Source organism: Rousettus aegyptiacus, unplaced genomic scaffold (assembly GCF_014176215.1).
Source record: "Rousettus aegyptiacus isolate mRouAeg1 unplaced genomic scaffold, mRouAeg1.p scaffold_m13_p_3, whole genome shotgun sequence".
Lineage (NCBI taxonomy): Eukaryota > Metazoa > Chordata > Mammalia > Chiroptera > Pteropodidae > Rousettus > Rousettus aegyptiacus.
In genome coordinates, this window is record NW_023416306.1 from 95,254,448 (window position 1) to 95,269,530 (window position 15,083).

Below are 15,083 nucleotides of genomic sequence, written 5' to 3' on the forward strand. Positions count from 1 at the left end.
AATAATCCTTCAGTTAAGTGAAAACTTGTTATTTTTAGTTGTCGAAACAAAAAACATTGGTAATAAAGTATCAGCATAGCCATCTTTAGCATAATTTCAAGTCCAAAGACACAACATAATCCCTATCATTCCTCCATCATCTAAAGGGGAAAGATCATTTCACGGATACTCTGTAGTGGAGAAATTGTGATTGTTCAAAAACCCCAGTGAGTCAATCACAAAATCAGAAAGAGAACCCAAGTCTCCTAATTCCTCGTCAGGTGCAGCACCGCAATCAGTAAGAATGATGTTGAACAATGGCTTTGCTGTTCGGAGCCTGACCTTCCAGGTCCAATGGAGACTCCAAAACAAACAAACATGAGTTCTTGTTTTTGTTACCCTGGGGTGGAAACTGCTTGAGACTTTGGGGAATTAAACTCATTACTTTGAGTCTCTGAATGTCTTGGGGTTTCTTCAAACTGAGTTCCTGTCATTATTTTGTGGTTCTTGATGAAATGCATTCTTTTCACTTTCCAATTTTGAAATATTAGTGAACTTTTTCCCAGCAGTTTGTCTTTTCATTCAACTGTACATACTCTCACAGACTCTTTGAAGTGATGGAAAATAATAGACTAAAAAATAATTACAAAAAAATTTAGAATCTATTAATTCTGTAATGATTCCTAGAGATCACTTCATAACTGTAATAATTTAAAACACACCTGTATTCCACCACACACTTTCATATTCCCTGGAAAGTCCCAGTATAAAGATTTGATTATTTAGCCTCTCTACTCTAGATAACTGCATACACAGACATGTTTGTAAATTTTAGAATCATGTAACTTCAGAGTGGAGAGGGGTCTTTGGAGATCTCACAATCAAATGTTTTTATTTATTATTATTATTGTTATTTGTATTATATTTATTGGGGTGACATTAATTAATAAAATTATATAGGTTTCACGTGTACCGTTCAGTAATACATCATCTGTATATTGCATTGTGTGTTCACTACCCAAAGTTAAATCTCCTTCTGTCACCATATATTTGACCTTCTTTACCCTTATCTACCTACCTCCAACCCCTTTTCTGTGATAACCACTAAGTTGTTGTCTGTGTCTATGTCTGGCTCCATTTTAAAATTTTACATTATTTTTTACAGGCTTCTAAAAGTCCCCTGGGAATTTACAGAGGGAGACTCATATGACTGTAGGTCTTCAACATGAACCCTCCTACACCCTTTCCCTCTGGCAACCACTAAAATGTTGTCCGTGCGGTACATATATATAATGGAATATTACTTAGCCATAAGAAAAGATGGAATACTGCCATTTGTGACAACATGGATGGATGTTGAGATTATCATGCTAAGCGAAATGAGTGACAGAAAAAGTTGAGAACCATATGATATCACTCATGTGGGAAATAAAATTGAAAGCAACAAATGAACAAAACAAACAAACAAGTGGTTTTAAACCGATGGTCCATGGAATTCTTGGCACTTTAGAAACAGCATGCTGTGGGGTAAATGCAGTAGGGAAAAGCGTGTCTCCTTTTTTCATTTCCCCTAACAGAATTTTTTTTCTTGTTTTATATCTTGGTCATCTTCATAACATTTATTTTAAAAAAGAAAAGTTTTTTTCAGTTGGAATGGTGTTTGGGAAACTTTGGTCTAGACCAATTTTCTCTTTTTATCCAGGAGGGAACAAATGGCAAATAATTACCTTAATCTTCAGGTTTTGAGATTTTGCCACAAACTTAAAAGCCAAAAAAGTTGGAGATCACTTTTTAATTTAAGTCAATACAGGGTTAGGGGAATATTCTTCATAATGTAGTTTCAGAATTTACTTTTCCTTTCTTCATGAGTCCTAAGTCTTCCTTGTGATTCATGACTGTACTCTACCAGTGATTCATGACTGTACTCTACCTTAAGAAAGCCAGTACTAATTTTGTAGTTGATAGATGGTCATGGTGATGGAGAGGATGGCATAGCTAATGCAGTTAGCATTAATATAATGGGTAGGTGAAGGGCCAGAAGAGAGAAAGAGCATTAGGAGGATCATTTTACAAACTATGTAAGTGTGTAACCAATGTATTGCATACTAAAAACTAATTATAAAATAAAATTTTTTTAAAAAAAGAAAGCCCAGTACTACACATAGAAATTCAAGTTTCTACAACTGAAGAGAATGATTAGTCACTTTACACAAAGCCAGTGTTCCTATAAATAATGAGGCAAAAATTCCAATGGTGCATTCAAAATGGATACTATTTCTAAAATCTGCTTACCTGTAATCTTTTAGGATTTCCTTTACGTTATACATCAAAGTGTACTTGCATTGAAATTTCTATGAATATATATGTATGTGTACCTTTCGTTTAAAGTAATAGTCTACTATTAGTTTTCAGGAGAAGGAACATGCTGAAATTTGTATCTAAATAAATACGACAAAGTAAAAATTTTGTATTTTTTTTTGTTCTTTGGGAAATTCAGATCATAGTATTATAAAAAAGGAAAGCCAAAATACATTAAGAATTAAAAATATTATTAATAGCAAAATGGGGAAAATCGCCTTTGATCCTTGGTTTATTAATTTTTTTACATACTTTTATTAATTTCTCTAACTGCTGAGTGTCCACTATGTGCTAGACTTTGTTTTTGACACTGAGGATGCAATTGGAAAAAGGGCACAGCCCCTACTCTCAGGAAGTTTATAGTCTAGAAGAGGAGACAAGCAAGTGGGCAAGCACTTACAATACAGGGCAGTAATTGCCACAGTCAGGTAAGTGCAGGGAACTTCCAGCACACTCAGGAAGGACACTGTCTTCTTTATGTTAAGGGTGGAGAATAGTTAGAGGAAGCTTCTTGGACATGTAATATTTTGAAATGAGGCACAAAGGGCAAGTAAGCATTGGGAAATCTTGAGTGCTACAAAAAAAAGGTGTTGCAAATTCATTTCAGGCAGAACAAATGAAGTGACAATGAAGGGCCACACAAGGTGCTGGGGATAGCTCTGTGTGGTTGGAGCTCAGATGGGAATGTGGGGAGGAGTGGAAAGAAGTATCTCTTGAAGAGTCTTTGGTACCATGCTAAGGATTTAGGCCTTATCTTGGGAAATTCTTTAAGAATTTGAGTAGGAATTACTTAGGTTTGTAGTTTAAAAAGATCATAGGCTGTGATACAGGGAATAGATTAGAGAAGGATACTGTTGGCTATACATTTGTTTAGGGAGAGTAGAGTTGGTCTAAATTAGGGTGAAAATGTAGAGGGAGAGAAGTGAATGCATTTAACTAATATTAAGGAGGTGGGAATAACAAGACTTGCATTGTATCTGTGGTAAAAGGTGGGGAGGATTCAAAATGACCCCAGGGTCCTGACTTGGACTGCTGGTGGCTGATTAGAGCAGTTTCCTGAAATGAAGAACTGGAAGGGAAGCAGGCTTTGGAAAACTGAATGCACCAAATTTGGATTTCCAAGGGTTAAAAAATGGCAATATGTCATAAGGAGTAAAATACCTAGGTCTGGAGAGCAGAAAAGATATCTGACCTGGTAGTACAGAGTTGGTAGGCTCAGGCATGTTTGGAGAAAATTGAATACATAAAGAGAAACAGAAGAAAATGATAACCTGAATATCATGGACTTGTCATTATAAAAAATATTCACACTTGCCTTGGTTTACACAATAAACGTGTTCCCCCAAAGGCTATGTGAACAAAACTTTTATAAAAGTCCACTGAAGAGATTTGTATATTAATGAATCTTGTAATGTGAAGAATACTTTTTTAATACAATTAATATCCTTCCAATTATCTTCTTTAGAAAGATTTTGCATATTAAATCTTCTGAAGGTATATCTAAACAATATTTCTGTAAAGAGTTAGCAAATCAAACTACATAGGGACTCAAACTACATTGTTGTTTTTTATTTTAAAAAAGAAACTTCAAAGAACATGAGAGAGTCTAAGAAATTCCTTTGAAAATTGTTAGTCATTTTTTGGAGATGGTGAAATTAAGTTTGTTGTTTTTATTTCATTTGTAAAGTTCTCTACCTAGAAGAAATTGAAGGATATTTTGGAAACAACAGTTTGATGATATCAAGAATAAGATTTTTTTTCCCTCACCGTAACTTAATTTTTTGTTGTTCTTGGAAATCAGAATAGACAGTTTGCTATGTCCTGAACTCAGCTTCCAGCTAGCCATGTGGCAGTTGAAGCAAAAAAAAAAAAAAAAAAAAAAAAAAAAAAATCACATTCTGTACTCTATTTGCTCGCCAGCTTTAAAAACATATCAACAAATTGAGAGTATCAAATTCACATGTCTGTTTTTCTATGGCAAGTAAAGGTTATCCCTTAATGTATTATAGGGGAGAGATCATGGTAAAATGTTGCACGGGAAGCACTTTCCCTAGCAGAAATTGCTTAAAACACAGCTTCTCCACTTGATGTGGTGAGAAAAATGAGGATTGATTCACTGAAGTTTTCCTGACCTCCTTACACTCATTTACCTCAAGTTAATCTAGTTTAAAGATAGAATAATATTTACAGTCTTTGGATTTAATTTGGATTAGAAAGGCTTTCCTAGTTTTGGTGGTGGTGCTGTTGAGAGAATTGGGATTCTTAATCATTTAAGTAAAAAATGTATCCAAGTTTCACTGGCTACGTCGCATGTGATATTAAAAAAAATGGCAAAATTGGTGTTTGGTGTGCCATCTGAATCTTTATTTAGCTATATATTTAAGCCCATTGCTGGTCTTGACTGTTACGGATTCTGCTAAAGTCACATTATTGGATTTGAAACTGGAATCCCTTTTCCTTTTTACATATTTAGTTAAATATCAGAAAATTCTGTAACTAACAGTGTTGCTCCTACTCAACAGAAATAGATCACATTTATGTGGTGGTGAAAACTCAAGCCCTAGCTTTCACAAACCGATTGTTTCAGCATTTTTAGTATGCCACGTGGATCAGTTTCTTAGAGACAGCTAGATATCAGCCCGGACTGACCATATTTCTAATTTGTAAATAATAAATTAGTTTTGAACCCCTCTCTATTAGAGGCACTGAGTTACTGAAAAGTTTAAGGCAAAGCCCCCTCCTTCATGAATTTACAAACTAGTCAAGTGGCAAAAATAAATTCATAAGATACATGAGCTAATTTTTCCCCACAGAAGCAGTGTTTCCAAGAGCTGTATTTTAAGCCTTTTGCTTTTTTCTGTTCTCTGCCCTCCTGTTCCTTCAAGCCTGTAAATACGGGGACAGGTATAGCTCCATCTCTCAACTTCTGCACAGTCTAAGCCCTTATTTAAATTTATCTAAGTTCTGGACTTCTCCCTTTGAATGTCTCACAAAACCTTGAACTCAAAATATTAGAATGAATATGTTATCTTCACCAACCCTCCTTTCACTTCTTATTCCATTGTCTGTTTATCTAGTTGCTCAAGACTTAACTGGGAATCTACTGGATTCTTTCCCACATATTTGATCAATCGATGATACTTAAAATTCTCTTCCCTCTGTCTGTATCACATCTTTTCTGGTCTGTCCACTTCCCCCAGCATCTACATCCACATCTACCATCTGAGCCTAAGCCTCCATCTCCTCATGTGATTTAGTTTGATAGCCTCTTAATTGGTCTTCCTATCTCTGGTCTGGTCTTCCTCCAATTAACTCTTTATAGTAAAAAGTAAATTTAATGATGTCATTCATTACTATTTAAATGCCTTTAGTAAGTCCCAAGATATAATTTAAGCTTCTTATCCAGCATAAAAGTTCCTTCTGATTAGCTTCATCTGCACCCACCAGGCTCACCCTGTAACAAATTTCTGCCTATTCACCAAAACCCAGCTTAAGCACTAGCTCCTTCAAGAGGCTTTGCTGAATCTCCCCTACTATGTCTGATTTGCATGGTCTTTGCTGAGACTCCAAAAACCCTGTGTTTGCCTCCCTGAGAGCACAGATCGCTTAACTAGAACCATCAAGTTACTCATCTGTCTCTGTACTAGATACCAAACTAGATCCTTGAGGGCGAGAACCTCGCTTTTAGTGACTGTGTAGTCCAGTGTCTAGCACAGCACCTGCCACATAGAAAAGGCTCGAATGCCTCTCAGATAAGCACATCCTTATGATGGAAGACTACTCGGCAAGAAAAGTAAACATGCTGGTGATACGCACAACATGGATGTCCCTCTGAATAATTGCTCTGAGTGAGAGAAGACAGACTAAAAAGAGCACATACAATAGAATTCCACCTCTGGAAAATTCTGGAAAATACAAATTAATCTGTAGTTAAAGAAAACAAATCAGTGGTTGTCTGGAGTGAGACAGAATGGGAGGGAGGGATAACAAAGGGGATGCGGACACTTTTGGGAATGATAAATATGTTTATTAATACCTTGAATTGTGATAATGGTTTCACAGGTATATGCAAATATCAAAAAGTATTAAGTTCTGCATTTTAAATATATGCTGTTTATTGCATGTTGATTATACCTCAGTTAAAAATAGTGCCAGGAGACAGGAATGAATGTGTCAATGAATGCCTTTTAAATTTATTGGGACACGCTATCAGAGACTTGGGAAAAGAGTCAGGTTCGTGTCTGCTAATAACCATGGTGTTTGACAGTGGAACCATGTGTGTACTTGGGCTGATGGTCCCCACCCGCACTACCATCATAGTACTTAACCTGATGACTACTTACCAGCTGTTCCCTGCTTCGCCAGTGTCAGATTTAATTATGTGAGATATTGGAAATAACTAAAACCTTGAATCATGAGATTATGGATTATTTTTTAGAAGAAGCATAGAGGGGGCTGGGGAAGGGCATACCCCTTGTCCCTGTGGTTGTGGTAGGGCTAAGGGAGGTTTATGAATGTCAGTGATGCCAGGAGCCCCAGGCTAAGTTGGGGGTGCAGGACCTCTGGTCTCTGTGACTCTTGGGGCACAGGAATCTTTGTATTAAGGAAAATGTAAAGTCACATGCTTTATTAGTTCCTAAGAAAAGTATCCTCCCAAACTAAAGCAAGTTCACTCTACAGTCCGTAAGACCAGAAATACCCTCCTCCAATATATTTCTCAGTTCCTCAATATTGTCTAAAATCCTCTCTCAGGAAATACTTTAATTCCATAATAGGAAATTAGGTTTAAAATTGAAAACTTAAAAGAGTAAATATATATGTGATAATTAATTTCAGTTGAAGTTTTAATAATATCACATGTTGTTGTTTTTGTTTAGAAAAATTATAAAGTAAGAAGGCACATAATACTTGAGTTTGGGAAAAGAGGCCTCTCACAAATGTGAGGGACAATAGAGGTAAAAAGACAAATTTTTAAGATGTTGTAACTTTGCCAGCTCGATTATTCTTTATTTTGTACTGACAAGTAGAAGATGGGTATGCCCTATGTCACCTCAGAAATCTTGAATCCGGCGAAGGTGACTAATATGCCTAGATGCAAACAAAGGTCAGTGAGTGGCTGTTAAAGATACACTTAGCCATCTATAATAGATTGGAGGGCATGAGAGTCTGAAAAACAATTTCAGAAGTCAGTTCAGTCATGTAGGCATATTTCTTGATTTTCCTCCATAAAATATAGTGAACTCAGAACTGAGAACTCTAGAAACACAAAAAAAGTATTTAATCGTATGGTCTTTCCATACCCACAAAAAGCTCTAAGTTTAAATAAGGACAAGAAGATATATGCAAATGAAAAAAATAATAAAAGAACAGAAGCAGAAAAATCATAGAAAAAATAGAAACATCTGCAGAATATAGAAACATCTTCCTAAGTGATTTCTCCTGTCAGTGTGCAAACAATATTGTTCAAGTTTTTCGGTTGAGCAGAGCCATATGAGGTTAGCCCGGGAGGTGATTCCTGGCAGCATTCTGAGGGAAGAGGGATATGAGTTGACATAGATGATCTATGAAGACTTCTGAGCAGAAGGAAGGAATATAAAGGTAGGAACAAGTGACTCTGAAATTCTCTGGAAATGTGAAATATGATGAGAATTAGACACTCCTGAAATGCAAGCCAGAAATGTGTCAGGAGGATAGATGAGTCAGAACATGAGCAAGAAAAAAGGAAATCACCAAAATTATCATTGATTTTAAAAAAAGAATTATAGGACAAAAGTAAAAGATAAATGTGATTAGCGCAAAAAAGGGAGAGGGACAAAAAGAGATGGAACACTAGCCTTTGCTGATAATTTGTCAAGTAATGGTTTTTTCACATGAAAACAATGATGGCGATTTTAGGTTTTTCTTGTGCAGAGGTTTTGGGCAAAACTCAGAATTAAGTTAACTTTTTTAAAAGACTGATTATTAGTAACAAAAGTAAGATCACGGTGATGGTTGTATACTAAAGGGGATCTTCTGAAATATTGAAATCCGTTACATTGCAAGAATAACCAGAACTTGGAAATCCTGCTGAAGAAGGGGCAAGGAAGGGAATGTATGCCGGGCTAAAGAACAAAATGACTTACCTCTTAGTGAAATGTTCGGAAATTTTAAAACAATTTTGTTTCACCAAGAACTCTGAAGCAAAGTTCCTCACAGCCCCTCTCAACTCTCAGCTCCCCCAGCTTCATCCCCCCACCCACCACCACCTTCACCTCTGCTTTGAGATTGTCTTTGGCTTCCAACCTGTCATGATGTACATACCAGGGCACATTGTAAAATAATTTGATGTTCATTTATGGACAGGGAAAACATTTCCTAAATCTTCTTTCCAGGCCACCTGTAAACCAGTGACAGGGCTAGCTAAGTAAACAGGAAAGCCAGCATCCTCTGTGTCAGAAGCCAAACACACAAGGACTGATCCTCTGGGTAGGTGGGACAGTCATGTTTGAACATCTGCTTTTCTTAGCCTTTCTTCTCCCTTCTCCTCCCTTGGTGTATAAAGTCCTTAACTTTCTTTATTCACATGTGAGAAAAACTTTATTTATTAAAGAAATGGAAGTAGCTCTGGATGACTTGAGCTTTAAAATTTTGGAATGTATGGGGAAGTGGTAGAAAAAGAAACCAACCAGGTCATTGATTAAAGAGCATGCATAAGAATACATTATAAAGGGATAAGCATTTTGGAATTTTTTTAAACTAAGAAAATATTTCATCTCGTCAGTAAATGTTGGATATGTATGACAAAAGAGTTAATAGAACAGGTGTATTTTAAAATTGTCTGCAGTAACAAGAAAGGAAGGAAGAAATTCACTTATCATTGCATGGGAAGAGTCTGTTTGAACCTCTGTACTTCACTCCATATTCTTGATGTGCAGTTACTTTTTCGCTATGGCACAGCCTTGGCAGAAGAATCCAACTTGTTAAAAGTGTCTAAAAAAATCTCTGGCATTTCCTGTTGGTTGGAAGCTGTTTAGTTTTCTGCATTAGTATTTTGTGTTATCATTGGCCAAGCACCTTTGCTGGTTAGAAAAATACTGGTGCAAATTTTACTGGGGAGTTGGGAGTAGAAGCCATAAAAATTCTCAATTTCCCTTTTAAAAACTTAACTCATTTATCCAAGAGGAGTGAATACAGAGGACAAGAGATTTTAAATTTCCCGTCCATCTGGGTACAGCGGTGTATTTTGACTCCAAGCACAATAAAACAACCTTAGTTGCTGGTGGTATATGACATAATGACCCAAATATGTTTTTAAAAAATCATTTATTGCTGTACATAAACAGCGAAGTTAGCGCAAGGGATGATAAAATAACACGGGTAATTCTTCCTTTAGCTGGGAACCATTGGCGGCCCATTAGGATTCCAGATGTAGCTATGTGTGCTTTTCCATTTGTTTTCCAATGTCTAGTGCTTATGCCCTTGGTACCTTGACGGTACTTGTCAGGCATGTTGGCTTTTCAGCTTGAGGTCTTCCTTGGAGAAACACACTGATCAGGCTCTGGGCTATAAAGCACGCTATTGTCTTGGGCCCAGTTTGTTGAGAATATAAGACCCAGGGCAGCCTTCTGCCAAAGGTCAAATACCAGCTTGACCAAAGTTCCTCAAGTCAACACTGGACCTCCCCAGACAAGAGATACTTCAACTCTTCCTGAAGAAAAAATGTTTTTATATTTTTATCACTCTGTAGTAGCAGAGATCATGGTTGAACAAATAAGCTGAAATGTATTTTGGTAAATATTTATTATGGTTTATTTTGGGAAAAACAGTTTACAGGGCCAGAAGCTTATAGATAAAAGAAAAAAGTAAAACTTATTCCAACATTTTGGGCATTTAAAAAAGAAGCAATCCTTCAGCCCAAGAGACAGTCTAATAAGCAATAGTGGAGGGTATTAGTTGTTAAATTGTACGGATAATCATTGTATTTTAGGTAGAGAAAGAAAGCAGTTAAAAATAGAACCATAGCTAATTTAGCAAGTGCCCTGCCTGCCAAAAATGCATGGCTGAAATCAGGCGGGTGTTTCTTTATGAGTCACTTAGCCAAATGTAAAATTTATAGCCCAGTCTCGTACAGACTCTAGTGAAGATTCAGAGCATCAGTTTATTACAGGGCTACTATTAAGGATGCTTAAAATTCCCCCAGCTTTACACTCCTCACCCCAGGGGTCTAGCCTTAGCTAGTTATGGTTGCGCCTGGCTCAAATGCTCCTACTAGGCAGGGATTTAAGTATTCAACAATACCGTTAGGCCCTTTTTGTGGAGCTGACTGCTCTTCCTCCTGGGGAACTCAACTCACCCCTCCTGTATCCAACAATAGCAACTTCCCTTTGCTTCTTACCACTTTTCACCTGTGCCCTGGCTTAGCCAATAGAAGGAAATAATACTTAAGAAGACAAAATAAATAGCAGATGGTAGAGTGTACTCTGGGATGAATAAATTATAGTCACGAAGGGGAACAGTGAGTTGTTCGATGTACACTGCTGTATTTGTCGCTGACATACAGGATGCTCAGCATGATGACCTCAACATGTACCAGTCCCACTACCATTAATCACTCTACATAATTCAAGCCAGAAATTTAATGAGCCCAAGGGATCAGTGACCCCTTGGAGCAGGAGCTGAGAAAGCGAACTAGAGGCAAAATACAAAATATGAAAGTAGCTCCAGAAAAGATGACAGTGGCTTCTCAGTTCCTAAGAAACTCGAGTGATTTTAGGTGGACTTTATCCCTTGTGGAATCAAATGGAGTACAGTCATCTGGAGAGCTATGTCCTTGTGGTGGGTGCATTCTCTTTAATAAGTAATAAATAATTCTTCCCCCATGATATCACAGTGTCATTTAGGAAACTTTTCTAAGTCGCTAAATGGAACACAGTGCTCAACCTTTTAGAAATTGCATGGTTTATCAAATTCATTATCAAAATAAACCATGGAATACCTGTAACATTGTTTCTTTGACAACATTGGGATTTTTTTTTTCAGGTTTTAAAACTTATTTGCATTCATAAAAATTGTACATTCCAATAATTAAAATCATTTGAACAACAATAGCAACAACAACAAAATGGCACTCGGACTAAATTGCATTTTACAGCCTGCAGGACACCTTGGACCAGCTTGGTTCTTACCCTGGGTTTCACTGCTGTCCCACACAGCTTCTTTCTTCACCAACACATAAGTTCTTTTCCCTCCCTGCCAGCCAGACAGGTCAGATAGATGGGAGAGGCAGGTGTGACCTTCCTTCGTCATTAGTTCTTTGACGTGAAAAGAGGCAGCACAGTCATTTAAACTTGATCCAATCTCCTTGCATCTTATGAAGTTAAACAGCTAAAAGAAGTAAAATAAGGAGGCAATGCTTGTGGAACGTACAGTGAGTATTGGCGGTTGGGTACCTTATTACAACTCACATGCTTTCTTCTCCTGTTCAGTTGTTTCTTTTGGAGGCAGTGGATTTTTCTCTTGGCATTTCTATCTTCTTCAATTTCAGCTTATCGAATTTCTCAATCTCGGCCATATTGGTTTTGTGAGACATAGTTGCAGAGGAAGCAGAGACAGGCATGCAAATGAGTAGACTTTAGTCTGCTCAGTGGCTGCCACAGAGTGCCATATTTGGGATTTAAGTGTAATTTGTATTAATAAAAAATTTTTCTGTCTGAAAAATTTGGCACTTGCCCAATCTTTATTTATCCATCCATGGTACCCTCTTCTCAGTCTAGCTTCATTTCTTACTATATCTCTAGATAAGGGAATAAAATTGCATTTATATCTATCAATATCCTTTGAATTGTTCCATCAATAAAGAGTGTCAAAAAAAGAGATGGTTAGAAAAAAAAAGTAAATAAATAACAAATTTAGTTTCTTATAGACCTGGTTTCTGGTAGGCCCTGGAGTGATGGATATCAGGTGGAGAGACTCTGTTCCAGTTATTGCACATCCATTCATCCTTTCTCCTTGTTGCTTCATTGAGTTGTTCTCACAGCATCTTTTATTTCAGTTTCCTCAGAAAATATATTAAGATGAAGCATTTAAGGTGGAAATAGCCCAAATGTCCATTGATGGATAACTGGACCAAAAAAAAAGTAGAATGTCCATACAATGAAATATTATTTCGCCTGAAAAAGGAAGAAAATCCTATCACATGCTACAACATGGACGAACCCTCTGGCCATTAAGCCAGGTGAAATAAGCCAGTCACAAAAAGACAAATAGCATATGATTCCACTTACTCCAGATTGTTAAAGTAGTAGAAGTCACAGAAACAAAGTAGCAGTTGCCAGGGGCTGAGGGAAGGGGAAATGGGGAGATAGTGTTTAATAGGCATAGAGTTCAAGTTTTGCAAGATGAAAAAGTTCCGGATATTCATTGCACAACAATGTGAATATACTTAACACTATTGAACCGGTCACTTAAAAATGGTTAAGATGGCTAAGTTCATGTTAGAAGTTTTTAATATAATTAAAAGAAAAGATAAAGATATTGGTTATATTTCCTTTACCTTTAGTATTGATTAGAACAGTCCACTGGTGTACACTGGGACTTGATAACTGTTTTGGTTCTTCCCAAAGGCAGTAAGTACATGGATTGATTTTTAAAATAAATTTTATTATGAAAAATTTCAAATATTCATGGACTAGAATAGTATAATAAGTCACATATATCCATTATGAAATTTTATAATAATTATAAGTATAACTAAATTATAATTACAATTATAATTTTGCTAACCTTGTTTTATCTATTTCTCCACCCCTTTTTTCTGGTGTATTAAAAACAATGAATGGATTAGTTTTAATTATAGACTTGGCACTTACTTCAGAAACTCAGAATGTGTTGTTTAAAGATCTAGCTACATAAAAATATTTGTGATTTAGATGAAATATTTTCTGTAGACCTTAATTTCTTCAAATATAAAATTCAGATAGCTATGCAGGAAAAACTACAGGGAAGGTCTGTGATCAAAGGAATAGGGATGTTGAATGGAAATGATCAAACCCTTATGACCAAATTTAGTACTGCTTATGAAGTGCTAAAGAGTGGAAGGCTAAAATGTTTAATTTTAAGAATTGAGAATTCTATAAAGAGAACATATTTGTCTCTTCCGGATATAATATGAAGTAAAATCTTTTTTTTTTTAAATATGGTTGTTATAACACTACTGCCCGGCGAAGGAAAAAAAGTAGTCTGGGATCATCTACCGACCAGCTGGGTGACCTTGGGTGAGTTACTTCATATTTCAGGGCCTTAAAATATCCTCATATATAAAATGATGGCTTTGAAAAAGATAATTGCTAAGGTTCTTTCCAATTCAGAATCCTGTGATTTGAGAGTAGGAGTGAATGTTTTACCACAAAAGATTTCAGTAGATTAAATTTATGGCCGAATTTACTCTAGCAAGGCCTTAACTTTTGATATGGTTGTCTGTATTCATGGGTAATGAAAGTCAAGACTTCATCTCCTATCTCAGCCATCATGAAGTGAAAAAATACCTACGATGCAAAGTAACCTGTTTGTTAGTGTAGAATAGTTTCCAAAACATCTTTGTAAGGCTTTTTATTAAAGTTTTATAGAAGTCGATATGATCAAACAATATTTTATATTCTAGACTCATTTTATATTCTAAACTTTTTAAACTTAAAATGAAAGTAACATATAATTAAATAATGTGAAATAAGGAGTTAGTTTGTTACTTTGAACAAAAGACTTTTTTAAAACAGGAATTTCTTCATTAGGAAATTTAAGAGGAAAAGAAAAACTGCGTGGGAAGTATGCTTCAAAGATTGGCTGCAATGGTGTAAACTGTGTGATCGTATGAAGCACTGTTCATACCTTTCAAGTACAAATGTTCTTCAGGGAGTCTGTGTATTCCATCTATCTGATCTTGTCTTATGCAAAGTGCCATTCCTTTCTTTAACAAGCATGTGCAGGAAGGCTTGCTATTTGGGAGTCTCTGGGCTGTTGGAAAGTAGCTCCATATTAGAGTCCTGAGGAAAATGGAAGAAAGTGGAGGAGGAGCTTAAAGGATGTGACTCTTTGGAGACTCCATTTACCATCAACATCCTCAAGGTGAACTTACATGATCAAGGGAACAGAGGAAGTAGAAAGGTACCATTTGGCTTGGATTATGCTTTCTAACAGAGAACTCCCTGGTTGAATAAATTCTTCAAAACAAAGTTGGGTCAGACTCCCAATCTCTAGGTACCCCTGCTGAAATGTTGGATGGTTGATTTCAACTACCTTGGGCCACCTGGTGCTAATTTAAGCACTGGGATTCAGAGATCATTGACCAAACCCAGAAAATCCAGGACCTTCACCTATATTCAACTTGACCAACTAGGAATTTCTGTGGTTATAAACACTTATCAATAAATACATATGAAAGCTATGAGGCTCTCAGTCTGTCACATCAGTCACCATGGATGTCCATTTTCTCCCTACTATGTATCCTTTCTGAACCTGAGTACTATGTCAGGAACATAATCTTCTATATCAAAAAAAAAATCATCATTAATACTAATTTCTTAGTTTCCACTAGATTTATCCCTGGAATTTTGTCTGGGAGAGAGAGAGGAAAACAGTAATATCTTAGGATATTAATCTAGAAAAAAAAACCTCAGGAAAAAAATGTAAATATAGAGTAAGTCTTTTTCAGTGTGGATTCAGAAAACATTTTCTCCCAAGAGGAACTCAGGAAGATGTGGCAACTAAGGGAT

At 36.3% G+C, this 15,083-nt stretch overlaps 1 protein-coding gene across 4 annotated transcripts in view; it reads left to right on the plus strand.

Annotated features, from left to right (window-relative positions):
* The window catches only part of SLC25A21 (solute carrier family 25 member 21), a 424,384-nt gene that overhangs the window by 107,826 nt on the left and 301,475 nt on the right, over window positions 1–15,083 (plus strand). The window contains exon 2 of one of the 4 annotated variants that reach the window (XM_016138605.2): window positions 13,542–13,589. The exons of 2 other annotated variants lie outside the window; for them this stretch is intronic. In XM_016138605.2, coding sequence (XP_015994091.1) covers window positions 13,542–13,589 — 48 coding nt within the window. Of the gene's footprint in view, window positions 1–12,508; window positions 13,590–15,083 lie in introns of those variants that run through there. One more of the 4 variants, XM_036238731.1, reaches the window with a different exon arrangement.